At 46.4% G+C, this 21,700-nt stretch overlaps 3 protein-coding genes across 7 annotated transcripts in view; 1 reads left to right on the plus strand and 2 right to left on the minus strand.

The window, feature by feature from the left end:
- Positions 1-192: 192 nt before the first annotated feature.
- Positions 193-7,767, minus strand: RPE65 (RPE65, retinoid isomerohydrolase). 2 transcript variants are annotated; one of them, XM_017805706.1, is made up of 14 exons: positions 7,329-7,767; positions 6,479-6,561; positions 5,981-6,131; positions 5,581-5,688; positions 5,350-5,491; positions 4,545-4,692; positions 4,200-4,281; positions 3,880-4,012; positions 3,618-3,757; positions 2,598-2,727; positions 1,631-1,745; positions 1,440-1,534; positions 1,240-1,351; positions 193-545 (listed from the first exon to the last, which is right to left on the minus strand). In XM_017805706.1, the coding sequence occupies exons 1-14, from the start codon at positions 7,337-7,339 to the stop codon at positions 394-396; spliced, it is 1,602 nt and encodes a 533-aa protein (XP_017661195.1). In that variant the 5' UTR covers positions 7,340-7,767; the 3' UTR covers positions 193-393. The 2 variants fall into 2 exon arrangements, with proteins under 2 accessions (XP_017661195.1, XP_017661194.1); XM_017805705.1 differs by having other exon boundaries at positions 1,440-1,745.
- A 1,889-nt stretch (positions 7,768-9,656) lies between these two features.
- On the minus strand, positions 9,657-20,086 carry DEPDC1 (DEP domain containing 1). 3 transcript variants are annotated; one of them, XM_017805747.1, is made up of 12 exons: positions 20,034-20,086; positions 19,254-19,519; positions 18,395-18,539; positions 17,670-17,788; positions 17,146-17,276; positions 16,467-16,514; positions 16,195-16,335; positions 14,855-15,694; positions 14,085-14,257; positions 13,147-13,323; positions 12,744-12,929; positions 9,660-11,043 (listed from the first exon to the last, which is right to left on the minus strand). In XM_017805747.1, exons 1-12 carry the CDS (start codon positions 20,067-20,069, stop codon positions 10,903-10,905), a joined length of 2,403 nt encoding a protein of 800 aa, XP_017661236.1. In that variant the 5' UTR covers positions 20,070-20,086; the 3' UTR covers positions 9,660-10,902. The 3 variants fall into 3 exon arrangements, with proteins under 3 accessions (XP_017661237.1, XP_017661236.1, XP_017661235.1); XM_017805746.1 differs by having other exon boundaries at positions 14,855-15,721; XM_017805748.1 differs by lacking the exon at positions 14,855-15,694 and having other exon boundaries at positions 9,657-11,043.
- A 123-nt stretch (positions 20,087-20,209) lies between these two features.
- The window catches only part of LRRC7 (leucine rich repeat containing 7), a 208,364-nt gene continuing 206,873 nt past the window's right edge, over positions 20,210-21,700 (plus strand). For both annotated transcript variants that reach the window (XM_017805638.1, XM_017805636.1), the window contains exon 1: positions 20,210-20,422. The gene's annotated coding sequence lies outside the window, so the exon portion shown is untranslated. The remainder of the gene's footprint in view (positions 20,423-21,700) is intronic.

The following is a 21,700-nucleotide window of genomic DNA, read 5'->3' on the forward strand; positions in this document are numbered from 1 at the left end:
TACTTCAGTTTAGGCTAAAAATTCTCAAACATGTAATGGAGCAGAGACTGTTCTACATAATGTTACCATGTGTACAAGTGCTGAGCTTACACTCTGCTCTTTCAGGCATCTTTCACTCTGCTGCAGCTACAAGGATTAAATTTATAAAAATGGAACCACCACCACACCAAACTTGTGGTTTTTTAACTGGAAATTATGGCAAAGGTTGTATTTAAAAAATACCTGATCAAGCATATTGAAGAATCATGGCCAAAATTGAAGTGCTCAATGTGAATGAAGCAGCCACAGAAACGAAAGGGGATGTCGAAGGATTGTAGGTCACTGGAGTGGCTGTAAATGGAGACTGCCCCTTTGGGAGCTGGAACAGACCCATATGAGGTGTGGCTGGCGAGGTCATGCTCTCTTGAAGCACCCGTGGAAGGTCACAGGGATGTTCACCTCCACCTCGGCCCGGGCCACCTCACTCATGTCCTTGGCACTGAGGATGAGCAGGTAGGCGGGCTTGGGCCCCGTGCCTGGGCTGACCACGATGCTCAGCACAACCCCTGCAGTGAAAAAACAAAGGGGATGTCCCAGGTGAGTGTGGGAAGTGTCTGTCCCTGGGGCTGGGCATGGGAGAGCAGCCACTTGCACTCAGAACACTGTAAATCCCATTGGAATTGTGTGATCAATGGTGCTGAGGGAGGTGGTGAGTGACACTGGCTCAGGCTGTCCAGAGAAGTTGTGGTTGCCCTGTCCCTGGAAGTGTCCAAGGCCAGGTTGGACGGGGCTTGGAGCAACCTGGGCTAGTGGAAGGTGTCCCTGTCCACAGCAGGGGGCTGGAAATAAATAATCATTAAGATTCCTTCCAACCCAAACCATTCCATGATTCTATGATTGTATATTTATTTCTCATACTGTTTGGGCTCCTGCCACTGCTGGCTTTGCCTGTGGTGCTGTGGCACAGCAACTCCTATAATTCTTTTTAAAACTGTGAGAAAATTGCCAAAAAGTTAAAAAATTAAGACAACAGTTCACCTAGACCTTGAGGTCTTTCTCCTCTGTTTTCATTCAGTCTTAATTTTCCTGTATTTCCTCAGAAACTTCCCACCACTGTTAGTACCTGGCACATCTGGTCCAGGAGCTGCCTGCAGGCTCTGCCCCTGCCCACCTCTGGCCCAGCCCTGCAGCCAGCTTGGTGCCAGCTGACAGAAACCTTCCCACTCCCAATGCCATGGACCCAAACCCCATGAGCATTACCATCATCTTCCTCCAGAGCATCTGGATGTGAAACAAAGATGGGCTCCGATGGGTACGAATCCGGCTCCTGCCACACCCAGGTCTCCTTGGTCTTAACGTTCAGCTTGCAAAGCTAAAGGAGGGGAAAACCAAAAACCTCAGCTCAGAAATAGTCTTTGTTGTCCTCAAACTGAACCCATCACCCATTCTTTGACAGTTACCCTGTCTGGGACAAAGTGATTCAGCCCCAGCCCATACGTGTACGTGTATGGCTTCCCACTGTATTTCTTGTAGTTGATCTGTGGGAACTCAAAGGCTACAATAAAAAATAAATATATAAAAGCATGAGGATCAGTGGGACAGGGAGTGCAAGCAGTGCTTGTGCTGTTGGGATTTGGGGTCTCATTTGTACCGTGACGTGGCCCCGAGAAAATCACTTCAGGCTCCAGCCAGATTGTCTCGTCGCTGTGCAGCGTCGCTGTGGCTGTCGTGTAGGGCAGGGTGACCAGATTCTTCCCTGTGTCAGCCTGGCACAAAGAGAAACACCCAGGACATTGGAGGAACACATTTTTGAGTCTCTTTGCACAGATCTGTTGCAAACATCGACCAGGGAAGGCGGCAGGACATAGCAGAGCCTCAGGAGCTGCAGGGAGGCAACCGCTGCCGTGTTCTTGGCAGTGGTGCAGAACTGTCTTGCTCCTCAGCCATCACTGTGCTCGTAAACACAACTTTCTTCCCCTCCTTGGGGCATTCAGAGGTTTTCATTAAGCACTGCCACGTGGGCTTGCCCTTCTCACTTGATCCGCAGCCCAATGAGCTCCATGGGTGGCTCAGCTGAGCACAGCCCTGGCAGCCCCTGGCCCACCCACCGGGGACCAAGAGAGCTGGAAAGGAACCCAACAGCTGCCAGCCAGTGAGCTCTGTGCCAGGCTGGCAGCTCCAGGGACCTCACACCGAGAGCTAGAGGATTGAACCACACATGTTCCTTTTCTGCCCCCTTCTCTGTTCCCAGGAGCAGTACCTTCCAGGATTAACTGCTGCCCCACAGCCTCTGCTATGAACAGAAATGTATGGAATCATCAAAGGGTTTGGTTTAGGAGGGACCTCAAAGCCCATCTCTTTCCATCCCTTGCCATGGGCAGGGACGCCTTCCAATAGACTGGGTTGCTCCAAGCCCCCTCCAAACTGGACTTGAACACTTGCAGGGATGGGGCAGCCACAACCGCTCTCAGCAGTTGTATGGAGAATAAACCAGAATAACACTGATGAGCTAAAGCAAAAATAAAGTTTCTCTGAGGACCCCTACTTTAAGTTTCCTTTTCTCATTAAAATGTTGAATTTGAACCAGGCAGAGCCCTGTGCTGGCCCAGAGCGGGTACCTTGTCAATGTTGAGGGGCAGGACATATCTGCGGGCCTCGGGCTGTGGGGCCTTCTCTGCGTGGCGCTTCACCTCGTCCCAGTTTGCCCGGAGGTTGACCAAGTACAGGTAATTGTAAATAAACTCAAACCTGCAGGGAAACAGCATCACAGAGAGAAACAGAGATGGATTTGCAAGTGGGAGTTGAAGTGCAGATGTTTTTATCCTAAAATTCAGTAGATTCATAGAATGGTTTGGGTTGGAAGGGACCTTAAAAAGCTCATCCAGTTCCACCCCCTGCCATGGGCAGGGACACCTTCCACTAGCCCAGGTTGCTCTAAGCCCTGTCCAACCTGGCCTTGGACACTTCCAGGGATGGGCCAGCCACAGCTTCTCTGGGCACACAGAGTAACATGAGTCCCAGTCCAGCTCCTTGGCAGAGCTGAACTGTGTGTGCACCATTTTCCCTGGGAGGAAAACCAGCAATTTCTGGTGCTCAGCACAAGCACAGGATGGGGCTTGGAACAATCTGGTCTAGTGGAAGGTGTCCCTGTCCATGGCAGGGGGTGGAATGAGATGAACTTTAAGGTCCCTCCCAACCCAACCCACTCTGGGATCCTATGATTTTATGCCAGGATCAGCTCAACTCAAGGTGTCCTGGGTATGCAGCCAACACAGGGTTGGGCTTCATCATTTCAGTGCCACATTTCTGTGTTTACACAAAGAGCAGCATTCAAATCTCACCCAGATCCTGCTCAGTGCAGCCCCAGCCAAAATAGCATCAGCCTTCAGCAGTCACTGACATTTGTTAAAGTAAATAAAAGATAGAAATATTTTTTCTCTTGGAAAATGAATGTCAAATAGGCTCCTTGCACCTCTGGATAACTCCATGCTGTGTAGTCTGCATGTCCCCATGTGTTAGTGTTTAGATGGGTTGGTGCCAAGTGCCAGAGGTGATTCCAACAGTGTCTTGTGCAGGGCTCCACTGCCCCCCCAGCTCGTGCAGGGGAAGTTGTGGTGCCCAGGGCCCCTCGGACTCACCCCTTCCATGTGCAAAGGTCGACGATCAGGAACCCGTTGTCCTCGTAGGTGTTGATGTGGTGGAAGAGGTTGAAGGCCGAGGTGCGGTACTTGAGGTTGAGGAGCCGGCCTTTCTTCTTCTCAGCCACGTGGATCCACACCTGAGGACCAACCAGCAGCTTTGCTTAGGCTCAGGGAAATGAAGGTGAAACCAATACCATGGACCTCCCAATGTCAGGCTGGCTGCCCAGGCCAGCCCGTTTGGGGACGACCCTCTGCTTACCCCCATGGTTTCGTTGGACTCAAAGCAGTCCATGTAGTTGGCTCCCCAGAGGCTCCAGGAGGAGAGGAACTTGAGGAGGTTGATTTTCACTGGTGTTTCCACAAACACAATGTAGTTTGGGGTCAGCCCAAAGCTGTTTAGAAATGCAGGGGGGCACATCAGGCTCACCAGCTTAGTTTGGATAACAACCACGAAGTGCTTCATCTTATCACATGGATCATCCCCTACAATTACCCTGATTTTGGTAAATCACCTAGTTTTTGTTGCTGATTATGTGTGAGAACAAGTCCCTGGTTCCAGCTGACCCCATGGAATGTTACCTGTGGACATAGGACGGCTTAAACCTGTCACTGCAAGGGAACTGCACCACCACCTGTGACTTGTTGATCGGGTCCTCCTTATCTGGAATGGGACAGGTGAGGGGTTAACAGAAGGTCTCACATAGTCTGTGCTTATTTACCCAGTAAATGTCTGCCTTCAACACAAAGGAAATTCATGGTTTAGAAACCACTTGAAATTGTTTCAAATACAACACTTAAAAAGTAAATAAAATCTAAGGAAGCTTGAAAAAAAAACAACTAACCCTCAATGGCAAAACTCATTTACAGGTTAAAGAGGTGATTCCTAAGATTTTCCCAGGTGGCTCAGAGGCGGGATCGACTGACCTGCCTGCAGTGGAGGAATCCGGATGATGTTGTAGGCCAGGGCAAAGTTTTTTCCAAAGCAATTCCCAATGTTGTAAACTGTCCCATCATTCTCAATGTGGGGATGAGCCGTTACCCCGTTAATGGACACATATTTACAGAGATCCACCTGGAGAACAAAATGGAGACAATCAGGAGCTTCCTTGGCAGGAGATGGGGAGTCACTGGCTCTGCAAGTTGTCATGAGTCAACACATTCTTGCATTGGATGTGAGAAGTTCTTTTCTAAGGCTGCAATTGAGCTCCAATTTGCAAACTCCAGCCAAGCACGAACATGAAGCTGGAGCTCCAAGGGCTGAAGCTTTTCTGCTCTGGAGACAGGCTGGGAGAGCTGGGGGTGTTCACTTGGGGAAGAGAAGGCTCCAGGGAGAGCTTAGAGCCCTTCCAGTGCCTAAAGGGGCTCTAAGAGAGCTGGAGGGGGACTTTGGACAAGGATCTGGAGGGACAGGACAAGGGGAGATGGCTTCCCTCTGCCAGAGGGCAGGGTCAGATGGGATATTGGGAAGAAATTCTTGGCTGTGAGGGTGGTGAGGCCCTGGCCCAGGTTGCCCAGAGAAGCTGTGGCTGCCCCATCCCTGGAAGTGTCCAAGGCCAGGTTGGATGGGGCTTGGAGCAACCTGGTCTAGTGGAAGGTGTCCCTGCCCATGGTAGGGGGTGGAATGAGATGAGCTTTAAGGTCCCTTTCAACCCAAACCAGTCTGGGATTACATGATTTTCATTTTAGGTTTACTGCTCCATAACTTTTTCAGCCCAGGACAAAAACCCACCTGCTTAATTGTCTCTAAGGTGTCTGGGTTAATCCTGGTTATGAAGTTGGTCTCAGTGCAGGCATAGTAATCCTCACCCACAGGGTAGACATTAACCAGGGCATTGTCCGTGACCTCCACACCTTTGAAGTAGGAGAAGAACCTGAGCAGAGAGAATGGACAGGCAGTCAGGGCCTCTGGGAAGCAGGAGCTCTGTGGGACATGGCAGCAGTGGCTGCAGGACCCCAGTACCTGGAGAAGATGTTCTTGCAGGGGTCTGGGTACGCGTAGGTGCCAAACTCCGTTATGACAATCCTCTTCTCTGTCATTGCTCGCACATAACAGTCAGTCCTGATAAACCTGGGAGGGTGAGGAGGAGAAATCCCCTTACACATAAAACCACCACAGGCTGTGCAGTTAAATATGAATAAGTACGAATAAATATGAATATTCCTGTGATAAAGCTCATGAGAGCCCTGGGTCCCCACAGCCTCATGTTTCATCTGGAGCTGGTTTAATGATATCACTGATACAGCTCTTCCAATAATCCCATGGACTAAAAATAACCGGTGCCTTCCAGAGCCTGTCCCCAGCACTCACAGTCAAGCAACTGCTTCCTGATTTATTCGTTTCTTGGAAAACCACCACGTACCTTCTGTGGTAGGTGACGTGCCCCTCCTTGAAGTCAAACTTGTGGAGCAATGCCTGGCCATCGAAGAGGTGGTAATAGGGCTCCGAGCCCACCTCGAACAAGCCAGGACCACACCTCAGGAGGCTTCCTCGCAGCCAGGTGGGAATCCTGCCTGTGGGAGAGGCAGTGTTGGGATGCACACGGCAAATCAGACCAAGGAATTTTTATGGTGACAACAAAAAGAACAAAACTTCAAATTTTTTTAAGGCTTATGCAACTTCTTGTTTAAACACACATGAGGTTTTGAAACTGTTTTCTTCCCCTCCACACCTGCTGTAGACCAAGACATTCAGTACTGAAATATCTAAAGGTTCTCCCATCCAATCTGTCCTTCCTCCACCCCAAATCCCTAGCCCTGTGAGGTCCTTTACTTCCAGCCCTTGTAAAGTCTCCGAGCCCTGGAGGCCCCTGAGCTCTGAGAACAAAGCCAGGCAGGAGGAGATCAGGGACCAGACCAACCTGTGACGTGGGTGGTCACTGGAGAGGACAGTTCCTCCACCGTCTCAAAGAGCTTCTTGTAGCCCCCGGCTGGATGCTCCACTCTGGAAGGGCAAAGCTGGGTTAGCCCGAGGTGGGCAGTGCTGGGAACCCCCTGCCAGGGAGGGGCAGTTCTTCTGGACACACTGAGCCATGACTTGTAAAGAACTTGAGACATCAGGAGGGAAGAGCACTAGAACTGCATGGGAGGAAAGGCTGAGTGTGTGGAGGGAGAGGAAACACCGAGGGGAAAGCCCACACCACAGCCCTGCAGCAAACACCCCCATCTACTGATAAATCCAGGATAGTCCAGATCATTAGGAAGCAGAATCCAGCTTTTATCTCCCAGGTCTTGGAGAAGCATTTTTTCGCCTTTTTTCTTTCTTTTTCTTTAAGCAAAGAATTAATTGTTGGGTTCCAATTTTATCACTACAAAGCCCACGAAGACACAGCAGACAGACCAGTGTGCTCTGCCCAGAGCAGCTGTGGCTTCCCCATCCCTGGAAGTGTCCAAGGCCAGGTGGAACAGGGCTTGGAGCAACCTGGTCTAGTGGAAAGGGAGTGGAATGAGATGGGATTTAAAGTCCCTTCCAACCAAACCCATTTGGGATTCTATGATTCTTCTCCAAATTCTGGACTATCCCCTGGAACCCAGAGGTGAGCCTATCCTCCTGGATCAGAACCACACCTTGGAATGGGAAGTACCATTCCCCTCCTCCTCCTGCCCCCTGAACCACACTGCCCCCCAACCTCACAGCTGCCCCAGCCAATACTCCATCAACATGGTGATCCATGATCCTCTCCCATAGAGAGGAGCTTCAGGAATACTCACTGGCTGTACATCCTCTCCCCGATGAAGGGCCTGAGCCTCCAGCAGCCAAGCTCAGAGCAGAGCCTTGTGCAGGGTATTTATGGGGTGCTGAGCCCTGCCCAGGGAAGCCCCTGCCAGTGAGAGCCCCCTGGGAACAGAGCCGGCTTTCACCACCCAAATCCTCCCGGGTTTGGGAGCTTTTGTCCTGCCCTCCACACAAAAAAGGGCTTTGACTGCTTTTGTGAGACCTAAATTCTTCCCAAGCAGAAGTGATTACAAAGAAAAAAATCCCAAGGAGTGAAACGGAGCGTGCTGGAGCCATGCCAGGCGTTGGCACTGGCACTAGGCCCTGCTCTGGCACCACAGGGCACAGGAGACCTGCCTGGATCCAACATGGACCCAGGGCAGCACGGAACGGCTCTTCCAGAGCCTCCCCTTAGAGTGATAGGACAGAGAGACATCCAGAGATAAGGAGATGCCAACGTCAAACATCCTGGAATATCCTGAGTTGGAAGGGTCCCACAGGGATCATTGAGTCCAATCTCTGGACCTACCCAGGACACCCCAACAATCCCCCCCATCCCTGAGAGCATTGTTCAAACACTCCCTGAGCTCTGGCAGCCTTGAGGCCGTGATCACTGCCCTGGGGAGCCTGTTCAGTGCCCTACCACCCTCTGCAGGAAGAACCTTTTTGTGATATCCAAACTATATATCCCCTGGCATAGCTTCAGCCATTCCCTGGTCCTGTCTCTGGTCACCAGAGCAGAAATCAGAGCTGCCCCTCAGGAGGAGCTGCAGACCCCAAGGTCTCTCTCAGACTCCTTCTCCAGGCTCATCATCAGGAACCACCTGTAGCAAGAGTCAACATTTATGAAAACAATAGTGCTGTAAAGAGTGATTTCAAAGATTAATGAAATCAGAGAGTTTAGTGCTGTCCCCTCACAGGCAGCTCATGGCAGAGGATGAAGATGTTCCATAATACCATGTACATTTGGGTGCTCCTCCCATATAGATGGAAACAGTGATCAAAGCTGGGGTGAAAGGAGAAAAATAGACTTTAAACATCCCTCTGTTTGATCTGCTGCCACAACCATCACGTGAAGCTTGGCTTCCTTCCCTGGTTTTGTTTGTTTGCTCCATCTTTTCAAGGCAGTGTTCCCATTTGGATTGAGGGTTCATTTAAGGCTTCTCACTGAAGGCACTGAGCCTTCAGGAGCTGTGACTGAGGCCTCCCATTAACTCTTTGGATTAATAACCATAATTATATGGTAATTTCTCAGTGGAAGTCTCCTGGCAATAAATAATATAAACTTGAGTGCAAACTCAAGGCCTCTCAGCATTGCAAGTCATGTGGAGACTTTTAATTAATTCCAGGACTCAAAACAGCATCTTAATGTTTGATGTCATGAAAATTCCATGTTTCCATGGTGACAGCATCTTCCCAGGACCCATCCTTCTCCAGGCAGAGATCCCAAAACATCTCTGGTCCCACACAACAGCAGCCAAGTTCTCCTCCTGAATCTTACCTGACCAGGCAACTCTTCTGGTGTGACATCAACACCAGAACAGCAAAGGACAGCAGACAACCTACAAACTGATTACAGAACTGCTCTTCCTTGCAATTAATACCATTAGAAAGGAGTTATTGGTGCTAATTAGCAAAAAACGTGCTCTGAGGCACAAGCACCAGCAACTCCGCCTGCTTTTCTCTGCAGGAAAAGGAGGGAACAGTTATTGACCTCTGTCCATTTCAAGTGGATTAAAATACTCACAGGCTGTAAAAAGGAAGGTCTGAGTAGCCTTAAGTTCCATATATGGAATTTTTGTCATTGATTTGTAATGTTTTATTGCCCCACAGTGAATCAATTTGTCCATTTATTCCCATTTTTGTTAAGCTCTGTCAAAAACTTAGAAGGGAACATTAAATAACCTGGATCAAGAACTGGGAAAAATGAGGGCAGGCCTTTAAAAGCCAAATCCTGCAAAATGTGAGCTGCTCACCTAATCAGTTACTTAACTGGAACACATAAACAAAGCATTTACACAACAGGGAACAGGTTGGGAAGTGTTGGAATCAAGTTCAGGCAGGTACTGGAGTGTTAAAAGGAGTTGACTGCAGGTGTTACAAGGGAGAAACATCTTGCACCTGCCCTGCAAGTGGAAAGTTATCTACAGGACATTGAAGCATCATTAAAATAGATTAAATGGGGCTAATTTGGGTTTCTCAGTTACAAAACCTTCAAAAAAAGAGCAAAAGGATATATTTTGGGAGAAAACTGAAGCCCAGCCTCATGGTCACAGGTGTAGAAGTGACAATCCTCAACCGAGACCCTCATCTGGAATGTGTCTGACTCAGCCTGGGACCTTGCACAAGACTCTTACAGAGCCTCCCCACAAGACACCAAAACACCCAAACAAACCCAAAGCAAGTAAAAAGATGAAAAATTGAGATTTACTTTATTTGGATGAGTGTTTTTTTGGCAATGACTGTAATTCTCCATGTGCAAGTACAAGGGCAATTCAGGTTCTCGTCCTAGGAAGGGGTAAGACATGACAGAGCACCAGGGATGCACCTCCACTGCACAGCTGTTACTGGGTGAGGTACCTGAACCAGGTACCAGCCAAACACACCAAGGAAAGCACCCATCCCTCTAAAGTAGCTGGTTCCAGATGTTGCCCAGAGCAGGTGTGGCTGCCCCATCCCTGGAAGGAGCAACCTGGTCTGCTGGAAGGTGGAACAAGATGGGTTTTCAGGTCCCTCCCAACCCAAACTAGTCTGGGATCTCAAAGCCATGCAGTAGATTAATTAATTATTATTAATTATTCCTTCCCAGAAATACTCCTGCAGGGGTGGAGCCTTGGTCTTACCAGAATTAATATGAAATCCCTAACTCTGGAAATACAGAAATTTAGTGTTTTCTGGTTCCATTGTACCCTCTTGCTGTATCATCCATCACTCCTATTATTTTGAGAATCACACCAATAGATCCAAAATAAATTTTCCATGAAAATGTCAGAAATATACTTAAAGACTTTTAATATAAATAAATATAGAAAAGTTAATGAGAGTTTTACAGATGAGATAAACACAAGCATTTTAGGGAGGCAGATAATAATTCATGGTGAACTTTTGGCTCTCCTGGTCCTGAACTCACAGAACTTCTTTTGTTTAAAGACAAATATTTTAAGAATAGAGAAGGCACTTAGTCACAATACACAGACATTAAAACCTACACAAACTACAATAAATGGCACAAATTCCTGACCAGACATTAAAAGGCTACAAGAGGCAGGTCATTAGTTTCCCATAGAAAACCATATATAAGTTTTTGGTTAACAACAGCTTTGTGCTTATTTTCACATTTTCCTACATACATTACATTGTAATAATTTGTAAACAGATAAATATTTCTCTCTTAGAAGTTATTCAAAAGTATCTGCATTAAAAAAAAGGGTATTTTGGCACCTTTCAGTACCTTATCCATGTAAACATTTCTTCCTTCTACACAGAGCCAGCATCAAATTCCTAGAGCAATTCCTCTGGTGAATCATTCAGACTCACATCCAGGAGATAAATGCCTCAAGTGTGGTGACATTAATACCTCAGGCTCCGAAACCTGGGCTTCCTCAGGCTGAGCATGGGCTGCTTGATGGTGGGTTTGTTCTCCAGCAGCATCGCTTCGCTCTCCGTCGTTGGAAACCTGTTCTGGTAGATCTGGGGGTATTCCCTCTGGAACTGAGCATACACAAGCAGCAATCACAATAAAATCCCACACTCCACCAAAAAACTCCAGCTAAAAAAAGTCTGTTTTACCCAACTGGGAGCCAAGATTCACCTGCTCTGGAGCGGTTCTCCCAGAAAACCTTACTTACGACTGATTCCATCTCATTTCAATTCCTGCAGATACACAGCTAAAGGAAAATACCTGGAATCAGAGGCATATTTGTGACATTTGGCCTGTTCCCTGTGTCAGGCCTTGGGAAGAGATGACTAACTGTAAATAATCTATACAGTAAATACACCTGAACATCAGCCAAACCTTTCCACTGCTGGATTCAACCTACCCCAAGTACCCAAAGCTGAACAGTCATTGCAAAAGTTGTGACTTACCACACCATGGCTATCCCAGCTCAAATGGCAGGACTCTAATGATATGGTTCTGTGAAATTTAAAAGTCAGCTTTGCTCACTTGTGGCTCTCACAGTACAATCTGCTTTTGGACTTTGTGAGAATTCATCAAAAATTTAAGTATCTACTTTAAGTTTTACTATTAAAAGATTTTAGTTTATTTCCTTCCTCCTCTTTCACCTGTTGCTGTGAATCACATCTTAGCCCTCACTTATTCCAAGTTTTAATCAACTCTAATTAACTCTTTTTTACAGGCAGGAAGTTTTAATGATCTTGAACCAAAGTCCAGCCTCACTTTTACAGTCCAAGAAAGTTTCCACAACACACATGAAACTCAGTGTGGCAGGAGCTGGAGGAGGGGCACCAAAGAGTTCCTGCTCTGAAAAGCTGCTTGTTCAAATTTGAGTCACAAGATTTGCTTAGGAGATTCCAGGACAAGTACAAAGCTATTCCATTGGGCAGAAGAACTTGCCAAAGGTTTTTCCGCAAAAGAAAAACCCCTCCAGGATTAAATCCTGCCAGAACTGCTGTGTTTTAGCTTTCGTATTAGGCAAGATATTAGCAGGCCAGAGAAGTGCAAGATAATCTTGAGGAATATAAACGTTACAAAACACAAAGCCAAGGCCACAAAAAGAACAATTCAGGATTGCAAGCAGATAAGAGGTTGGTCTCCTAAAGCAAAAAATCATTGCTTTTAACACCTATTGGTTTTAAGACCACTTATGGCATGTTAATGGTGACTTGTTGGCCAGTGCACCACAGGAAACCAGGCTATAATTCCACCAGGTATTATTTAATGGAGAGCAGGATCTCAGAGTAACTTCATACTGGTTTTAAGCCATTATTTGAACACCCCTACAGCCAGTGTCAAATGCTGTATGTTATCATGGAAGGTTTGGGTTGGGAAGGACCTTAAAGCTCATCTTGTTCCACCCCCCACCACAGACAGGGACACCTTCCACTATCCGAGGTTGCTCCAAGCCCCATCCAACCTGGCCTTGGACACTTCCAGGGATGGGGCAGCCACAGCTTCTCTGGGCAACCTGTGCTAGGGCCTCACCACTCTCACAGGGAAGAATTCCTTCCCAATTTCCCCATCTATCTCTGCCCTCTGGTAGTGGGAAGCCATTCCTCCCAGTATCAGACACTGTCTTTAAAATCCCAACCAGAGCACACAAAACATCCAACAGCTCTTCTGAGCAAGTATTTCTCACCAAACACTCTCTCCCCGCCCCTTCTGCACCAGGCTCTGTTGACTGAGCCCTTCCCTCACAAAGGCATTTCAGAAGCAGGTGAAAGTTCCTCACCTGCTTTAACTTTTTCTTTTTGTCCTTCACAGACAAGTTTTTATCCTTGATAATGTTCTCCAAGAGCTCTGTCACTGCAGCTTGAGAGGTAGAAACCTTTTGTTCCTCGAACTCCTGAGGAGTGATTTGTTTGCAGTAGGAATACGTTGGCAATATGGCACAAATTTCTTCCTTGGGACATTTGCACTGGAAGAAAAAGAGGTCTGTAAATACTCAACTGATTCTGTACTGTTTTGGTAAGAACTCACAAACATCCACACCCACTAACTTACAGTGGCATCACAGCTACAAAACATTATAATTAATATCTATACACTGAAACCATACTGGTTTTCTTTGCATTTTCCCATCCCACCTTCAGAACAATTAGCAAATGAATTTAAACTCCCCTAGTACCACCAACCTGAGCCACCCTCGCGTATTCAAGGTGGTCTCGCACAGCGACCTGCAGGTGAGTTGGGACCTGGAATATTTCCTGCTGATGGTCCATCAGAAATGAAACCAGTCGCGTAGAAAGCAGCTCATCCAGGTCCACTTCCTCTGCACAGCGCAGCACACAGCGGGAAAACGTCTGGATCAGCTGGGAGAGTCCGGTACATCAGTAAGTACACACAGTTGTGGATTTATTTGCCTTCTCTCCACTCTACACAGTGGCACAATAAATTCTTCACACCAATTTTCACTGCAATTTTTCTTGCTTGCACCACTGGTCAAGCAAGGAAGGAAACTGATTTTAGGGTTTTTTAAAGTAACTTCTTATAACCTAAGACTCCTACTTTTCTTGAACTGAACAGCACCTTCAATTAAGAAATACACATTATAAAGAGCCTATAGAAACCTACAGAAAAATGTACATCTTCACAGAATCACAGAATAGAATCACAGACTGGTTTGGGTTGGGAGGGACCTTAAAGCCCATCCAGTTCCACCCCCTGCCATGACCAGGGACACCTTCCACTAGACCAGGTTGCTCCACACCCCATCCAACCTGGCCGTGGACACTTCCAAGGATGGGGCAGCCACAGCTCCTCTTCAATGTTATAATTCTAAATGGCACTCAGGTGAGAAATCAGACTAAAGTATTCTTTTAAGAAGTGATTTCTCTTCTCCCCCCAGAATAAACAAAAGCAATGTGAATATCTGGTCTCTTAGGATGGAGACAAGAAAGTGCTTGTTCAAGTCAGATTTTTGTGCGTATTCTGGAGGTGAAAAATCTGCCTGTTAATACTTGCAGCATGCTGAACTTGAGGTTCTTGTCTCACTGCTTTAAACAGTGATTCTGAGCATAACTTCAGCGATACTCTTACAATAATAGGCATGCTGCCCTTGTGGCTCTCTTACCAAGGACCTGTTGCCCATGGCATTGTGCAGCCGTGGCATGTCAACATTCCCACTGATCCGGGTGATCATCCGCATCAGGAGCTGGAGCCTCCTACGGTTTGGGGGTGGGAGCAGCAAACAGCAGATCTGCAGAGCTTCCACAGCAATCCTTTCCAAGTGAGGCTGCAGGAGATCTGCAAGTCAATTGCAAAGACAGGTGGCATTAAGATTTGAATCAACTCTCAGTGTATTTTTTACAACAGTACCAGAAATCTCTTATTTTACCAAGGTGATTATCAATGTTTCAGAGAAATCTGCTGTAAGGCAGTAGATAAGGTAAGGACCTTCGTTGGTGTGGTCATCTTCAACTTGCTTCATTAGGAGAAATTGCTGGGGCAATAAAGATCATAATACAATTAAAGAATGACACTAATGTTATTCCCAGAAAATGTTATTCAAAGACCATAAAAATACATCATCTCCAACAAACAGGTCTGTGCTAATTCTCATTCTCAGTGTCTGGGGTGGGATCTCTTATCACTTACCTGAGCAGAAAGGTCAGGTACCGACACGTCAATTCTTACTCAAAAGACACTACATGTTACTATTTGTTAGCAGAGCGACAGCAACTTAAAAAATCCTATTCAGCAACCAGATTTTTTTAAAAAAACCTCACAAATCCATGTTCTGTGCATTTCAACAAACCTAGCAACAGTGCCAGAGGTGGAGGAAGCAGAGATTAGTCAGGCCATACAACAAGCAGTACAACATGCTGTAGAAAGCCATCTTACTTTGCGTGCCAGTCAACACACAAGGGGAAGGGGTGAAAGAGCTTTCTGAGAGTTCTGTGCTGCTTCTGCAGAGTCTCTTTTTGATGGTGATTTCGGAATCCTCAGTCCTGATGTCCACTGAAGCAGCCACCCCAGGGGGATTTGGTTTTCCTTGCCCCCAGAGCTGAGCCCTTGGCATTACTGTGATTTCAGCAACTGGTCTGTTAATGACTGTGCAGCTTCTGCAGTTCCTCCTGCCCAGTGAGCTCAGAGAGTGGCGCATCTGCTTCGACCCGTGAGTGTCATCCAACAGCTCATCCTGCAGAGCTGAGGCAGACACTCTCTTGATGCCCTGGGTTTGTGTTTGACAGATGTTATCACAGCCCACCTCCAACACAGATTTAGCTTTGTGCTCACACAGCAGTGACTGGTCTCCATTTCTTGTGATACTGTTCACACCACCTTCCCTGAGGGAATCACATCCTCCTTTACTACACACACTTGATGGAGGAGCTCCGATTCTTTCCAAGGAGTAACATCTTGTCCTAAATGCTCCAGGTGGAGCTTGTTTGTTCCTGAAACCTGAAAGATTCTGGCAGCTTCCTCCTATCGGATTACCAGCACTACCTTGCTGATGTCTCAGTTTATACTGCTGCCATGTCTTTGTATGTTGGTTTTGGACAGTCAGCTCTTCTGAAGAAAACCTCCTGGAAGCTTCATCTTTCTTTTTCTTGTCAGGCTCTTTGTGGATCAGACTTAGGAGAAGACACTCAGTTGACTTGAAAGAGTTCAAGTGAAGAGTTTTTGAAGGCTGTGGGTCACATTTCTCGTCTTGGACAGAACGTTTTCCACTGCACAGATCTGGAATTGTGATGTAGCCACACATAACTATCAGAAAATGAAATAGAAGTTAAGATGCAAGTGGTATGAAAATGGACCAGCTCTGAAAGCTGCTACCTGAGCAGAGAAGACAACAAAGGGAAGATATTAATTTATAGTTGACTGTTAGTAAAACCTAAGAAGAATTTAGCTCAGTCCAAAAGCAATTTAACAAGATAATTGCAACCAACATGCAAGAATAAAAAAGGTAACGCACTGCAGTAGTGAGGACAGACAGAACGAGCTGTATTTTTAAGTTACTGAATATTTAGAATGTGTGCTCAGACAGCAATTTAAATAGAAATCACGAGACAGAACTACGTTTCAATTAATACTTTAATACAGAGTGAGAGCAGTGATGATCCTCCTCAGATTCAAGCTGCCACACAGATTAGGGACCAAGGTCTGCTTTGATTTACAGATTTGTTCCCCAGCTGATATGAACTTACAGTTTTACTGATCCTTTCTAAATTCATACTTACCTAAAATATTAACAAAAAGTTCATAGTATTCAAAAGTAAGTAACGGCTCAGGGAGACTGAGAAAATAATCAGCAACTGTTCTGAACACGTCCCGTTCAAACCCACTGTAAGTTGCTTGGCTCATGTCATTGTTTCTGGGCCCTGAAAAGAGGTGAAGAAAGAAAATTCACACAAAAAATTTCACAACTGCATTATAAAACAAATAATAATGAATATTTACTTTCAACACTCAAAATAGGTTTCTGTAACTTAAAAGCTCTTCAGTGACTTACAGTATGCGAGGCACTTCATAGCTGACAGCACCCAGTGTGGGAGGTCTTCTAAAATATAAACAAACAATGACATTATTTGTACATAAGCCCAAAGATTTAATGACTAATACAAACAATGGCACACATATTAAATAACACCTCAATTATAAAATATGAGATTTTAAATTAATTTAAAATATTGCTACACATGTAATTTTGACAGGATAAGGGGGAATGGCTTTCAGTTGAAGGAAGGCAGGTTTAGATCAGATATTAGGGAGAAATTCTTGGCTGTGAGGGCAGTGAGGCCCTGGCACAGGTTGCCCAGAGAAGCTGTGGCTGCCCCATCCCTGGAAGCATCGAAGGCCAGGTTGGACAGGGCTTGGAGCAACCTGGGATAGTGGAAAGTGTCCTACTATCCTAGCTCCGTTTCCCACCCAGGGAGGGTTACAAACCAAGGCAGGGGGTGGGACTGGATGAGCTTTAAGGTTCCTCCTAACCCAAAATATTCCAGGATTCTGTGACTACCTCGTTGTATAAAGAGGGAATGCAATATACCTACAAATCTTCTAGACAAAAATACTGAACTGTACTGTGGTTTGGGAAAAAACTGTAAAAAGACAGACCACGAAATATATTAATTACTGTTGTAATTACATCACATAGAATCCTGAAGGGAGACCAGGGAAATCAATCTTACCTGACTTGTTCTGCAGAATCACCACCCCGTGTTTGCTGGTGTTGCTCATGTTGTACATGATGTGCTCAGGGACCACCTGTGCTGGCTGCAGAACCTCCTCCAGCGACGGGAGGCCCAGGATGGTCTGCAAACTGTGGGGAGCAAGAGCATGGGGTGTCTAGAAGGTTTGTAATAATGAAGGAAAAATCAGTTCTTTCCCTATCTATTCAAAACCAGGTGCTTAAAAAGCTCATCTGCTGTTTGTTTAATAAATTCTCACTTTCAGGAGAACAATTGGAGGACATGCTCTTCTCTGGGACAAACAGCAACAACCAGTAAGGAAGAGCATCTGTGGTACTCAAATATACTTCAGCAACAGCAAATAATCAAGAATTCCTTAAATGCAACAATTCAATGTTAATAAACACACTAGGAAGCCTATGTAGAGAATAGTCAGTAAAAATCTTCAACTTAAAAAGGTTGATGGGCTATTTCACACCCAAAGCACTTGTATGAGAAGGTGCTATTTATGATTTATTACTTACTGTATCAGAATGATATTTCTCCAAGTTTCTTGCACATATTGCTGGCTTATTTCCTTCCTTTGTAGTGTGTCTTCCTTGTTCTCTTTTATCACATCAGGTTTTGTTTTTTCTAGGTTTTCCTGAAAATGAGAGGTTTATAATGTAAGATAAACAGGACTCAAGATAATTCAAAATTAAGTAATTAAAAAACTAGAATCAGAAGTATAGGGAATTCTGTGGAACAATAAATTCCATATGGTATTTCAGCTTTAGCACTGAAATGTAAGCACACACAACTAAAAAGCAAAAGAGGATACTGAAAAAAGAGCTGATCAATCCCCAAAGCAGCAATTTAAAAGGTAGAAACATCTCACATCCAAATGTATTTGTAAATGATTTATCCTCCTTTAGGATTGGAATCTAAATTCAGAATTTATGCACATACACAAATTTCAAATGAATAAAGGGACACACATTCAACCTTTCCCAAAAAACTGACCAGTTAAATAATTTGTGTCTTTTATTTGTCCCTCCCAATACTTCCAGAAGCAAACAAAAATCCTCCCATACCAATTTATTTCTTAATACTTCTCAATTTCTTAACTACCAAATTACTTCTCAAGCTGAAAGGGGAGACGCCACAACAGAACAGTGACACCAAAAGGTGATTGGTTCTAGTTTTATGTTTTTGAAGAATAAAGACAATACAAGACAACTGCAATGACGTAAGAAACAGAAGTTATTACCAGGGACTGCAGTAACTCGTGTTTTTTCAAAGTCCTCTTGGATAAATGGGGCAGTTTAAAAAGTTTTTCTTTGTCCGTAGGGAAGTTTTCCAAGTTCTCTCTTGGTGGGCTTGGTAGAGGTTTAACTGGAGATGTTGAAGGAAATCTGTAACGGGTGGGAGAGATGAGTGAAATAGATTCAGAATAGATTAGAAATGTCATAGCTGGGCTTCGGGAACGAAGATTTGGGAAAGGTCTCTACCCACGTTTGTCACAAGTGCGCTGGTGGCTAAAATTAGAAATAAAATAAGTTACTTAAGCAAAACAATACCCTGTGACTCCATACCAGTGTGACTCTAAGATTCTGAAGAGATTCAGGAAAATAAGAAGGAAAACACTGATTTTTTCTTTTTCTTTATCATATGATAGATTAACTTTGGGCTATTTTTTGTGATGCCAAAGTCACGCTGAAGATGCTCAGATGTTTAGAGAGCACTAAGCCCAGAATTTGAGAAGTGAAGGCCATTACCACCTTTCATTTTAGAGCTTTTTGGCTCTGTTTCCCATTTAGACTTTCTGTAAAAGGTACAGGAGAAATAAGCGCATCAGGGAGCTACTACAAACCACTCCTTGGCTCCCCTTCAAAGCACTGGAGTGCAGAATGTATTCCAATGAAAAGCTTGGATAGACAAGAGCATGGAAACAACCCAAAGCAGATAAGATGTATGGTCTATACTGAGAATCAGAACAAAGTAAAACACTGAAAGGAGCAAAACAATGTAATAATTAAATTTTTGGCCCAACTGCTCAGCCTAAATCTGAGTATTTTAAAATTAAATTCTCAACCTGAAGAGCCAATAAATAATTTTCATCTCAATACCTGTACAAGGCACCATTGTCTTCCAGGTTTTCAGCTCCCCACCTCCCTTTTATATCCTCAATGACGTGGTTCTTGAGGAATTTCCTCAGTAACTGCACCGTTTGCTGCCTGGTCACCTCGGGGCCGAAGTTGCTGTTATTCCTGAGGACCTCATGGAGCCAATCCACAGCTTCCGAGGCAGTGAAACAGCTCCCGTGCTTCCTGAAGTGCTGCCTGTGTTTCCTCAGGGGCATTCCCGCTCGGAAGTACTTGGTGATCTCGTTCCACTGCACGGAAAACAAAACAGCCCAAACTGGAAAATTAAAGCCTCAAGCTGAGCATTGCGAATATCAGTGGCACGGCGTAGGGGGGCCCAGCGCACCCGCATATCGTGACAGTGGGCAGGGGTTGTTCCAGGGCACCCACATGTCACGACAGCAGGCAGGTGGCCCTAAGGCACCCACATGTCGTGACAGGAGTCACAGGATGGGAGGTAGCAAGGTACCCATATATCGTGATAGCAGGCACGGGGAGAGTGTCCCTGGGCACCCACATGTCGTGACAGTGGGCATGAGACACCAGGGCACCCACACGCCGTGGCAGAGGGTGTCCCAGGGCACCCACATGTCGCGACACGGGCAGGGGGTCCCAGGGCACCCACGTGTCACGACAGCACCTAGGAGGGGCAGAGCCGCCTCCTGTCCAACAGCGCTTCCACGGGTGACACTGGCAGCCCGCTCCCCCGGCAGCCGCCCGCTCCCCTGGCGCAGCCCCCACCGCGCCCCGCTCCCCGGTGCTCACCAGGCGGGTGGCGCGGTACGGCCCCGGCCCCGCCATCGCGGCCCCTCCGCCGGCCCAGGGCGGGCACAGCGCCCCCTATCGGCCCACACGCCACCAACGGCCGCCGCCGTTCGAATCCGCCGGCGGCCGCGGATTGGGCGATCCACGGGGCACGTGACGCGTGACGTCAGGGCGGGCCGACCCGAGGGACAGAGAGGCCGCGGGTTCGGTTCCCGCCCCGAGCGGGTCCTGAGCAGCGTCACAGGCGTTAATTGCCTAACAGCGATGAGCAGTAATCAGTTAATCCCAGCTAATTACTTAACATTAATTACCGTGCTGTGACACCTGGCTCCACCTCATGTCCGAGCTGCTCCAGAGGTGAAGGTGTGGCTTAGCAGCATCTCAGGAGGGTAAGTGGATGTCAATAAAACTTGTTCTGTTTGTGAAACTTTGACCTCATTGTCAGGGGAGAATGAGATAAAAACCTACATAAAATGTTACCTTTTGCATAGAATCCCAGAATGATTCAGGTTGGGAAGGACCACCCCCTGCCATGAGCAGGGACATCTTCCACTAGCCCAGGTTGCTCCAAGCCCCGTCCAACCTGGCCTTGGACACTTCCAGGGATGTGGCAGCCACAGATTCTCTGGGCAACCTGTGCCAGGGCCTCACCACCCTCACAGATGAGAATTTTTTCCTAATATCCAGACTAAATTTCCCCTCTCCCAGTTTGAACACATTACTCCTTGTCCTGCCACTCCAGCTCCTGATGAACAGTCTCTCTCCAGTTCCCTGTAGCCCCTTCAGACACTGGAAGGGGCTCCGAGGTCTCCACGCAACCCTCTCCTCTCCAGGCTGACCAGCCCCAGCTCTCCCAGACTCTCTCCATAGGGAAGGTTCTCCACTCCTCTTATCAACTTCATGACTTTCTCTGGACTTGTGCCAACAATTCCATATCCTTCCCATGTTGGGGACACCAAAACTGTACCCAGTGACCCAGGTCAGGTCTCACAAGAGCAGAGCAGAGGGGAGAATCTTCTCCAACCTAGTGGCACACTCCTTTGGATGCAGCCCAGAATTCAGAGCATCTTCCCAGACAACACTCGGAGAGGCAGGTGGGGCTGACGCACCTCTTAGATCCCATGGGATCAGCACAGAGCTTACATGCAACATTAACTGCTCTAAAAAATGTGTCCTTTCAGCTCCCCTCTTCATCCTGGGCATTTCCTACAGATACAGGTACTCTAGAGACCACTCTCCCCCAAAAAAAACCCAAACCAACCCCAACAAGTATTACAACAGCATGGCTTTCATCGTTTGGCTTTTAAGCTCAGATCCTCTAGACCAAATATATTTGTAACCTGGGAGATATAAATACCCCACGAGTGTTTTATTTCACCTTGATGCAGCCATCCATTGCTCAGATGCTTTAGTCACACCACTTAAACTTCTTTTACAGTCAATAAAGACACACAAATGCCTCAGACACTTTTATAAGAAAGAATAAAACCATCACTGCAGTGAGAAAACACACCAGCATAACAAATGGACTGAAGCAATGGATGGCTGTATCAGACTCAAAGCTACAGCCCAGGGAAAATAATAGAAATAAAAATCCAAAACACACAGACATCTAAGTGGTACCTCCTAGCATAACCAGGGCTCAAACACCCCTGGGAAAACTGGTT

The sequence above is a fragment of the Lepidothrix coronata genome, unplaced genomic scaffold (assembly GCF_001604755.1).
Source record: "Lepidothrix coronata isolate B3197 unplaced genomic scaffold, Lepidothrix_coronata-1.0 Scaffold12, whole genome shotgun sequence".
Classification (NCBI taxonomy): Eukaryota; Metazoa; Chordata; class Aves; order Passeriformes; family Pipridae; genus Lepidothrix; species Lepidothrix coronata.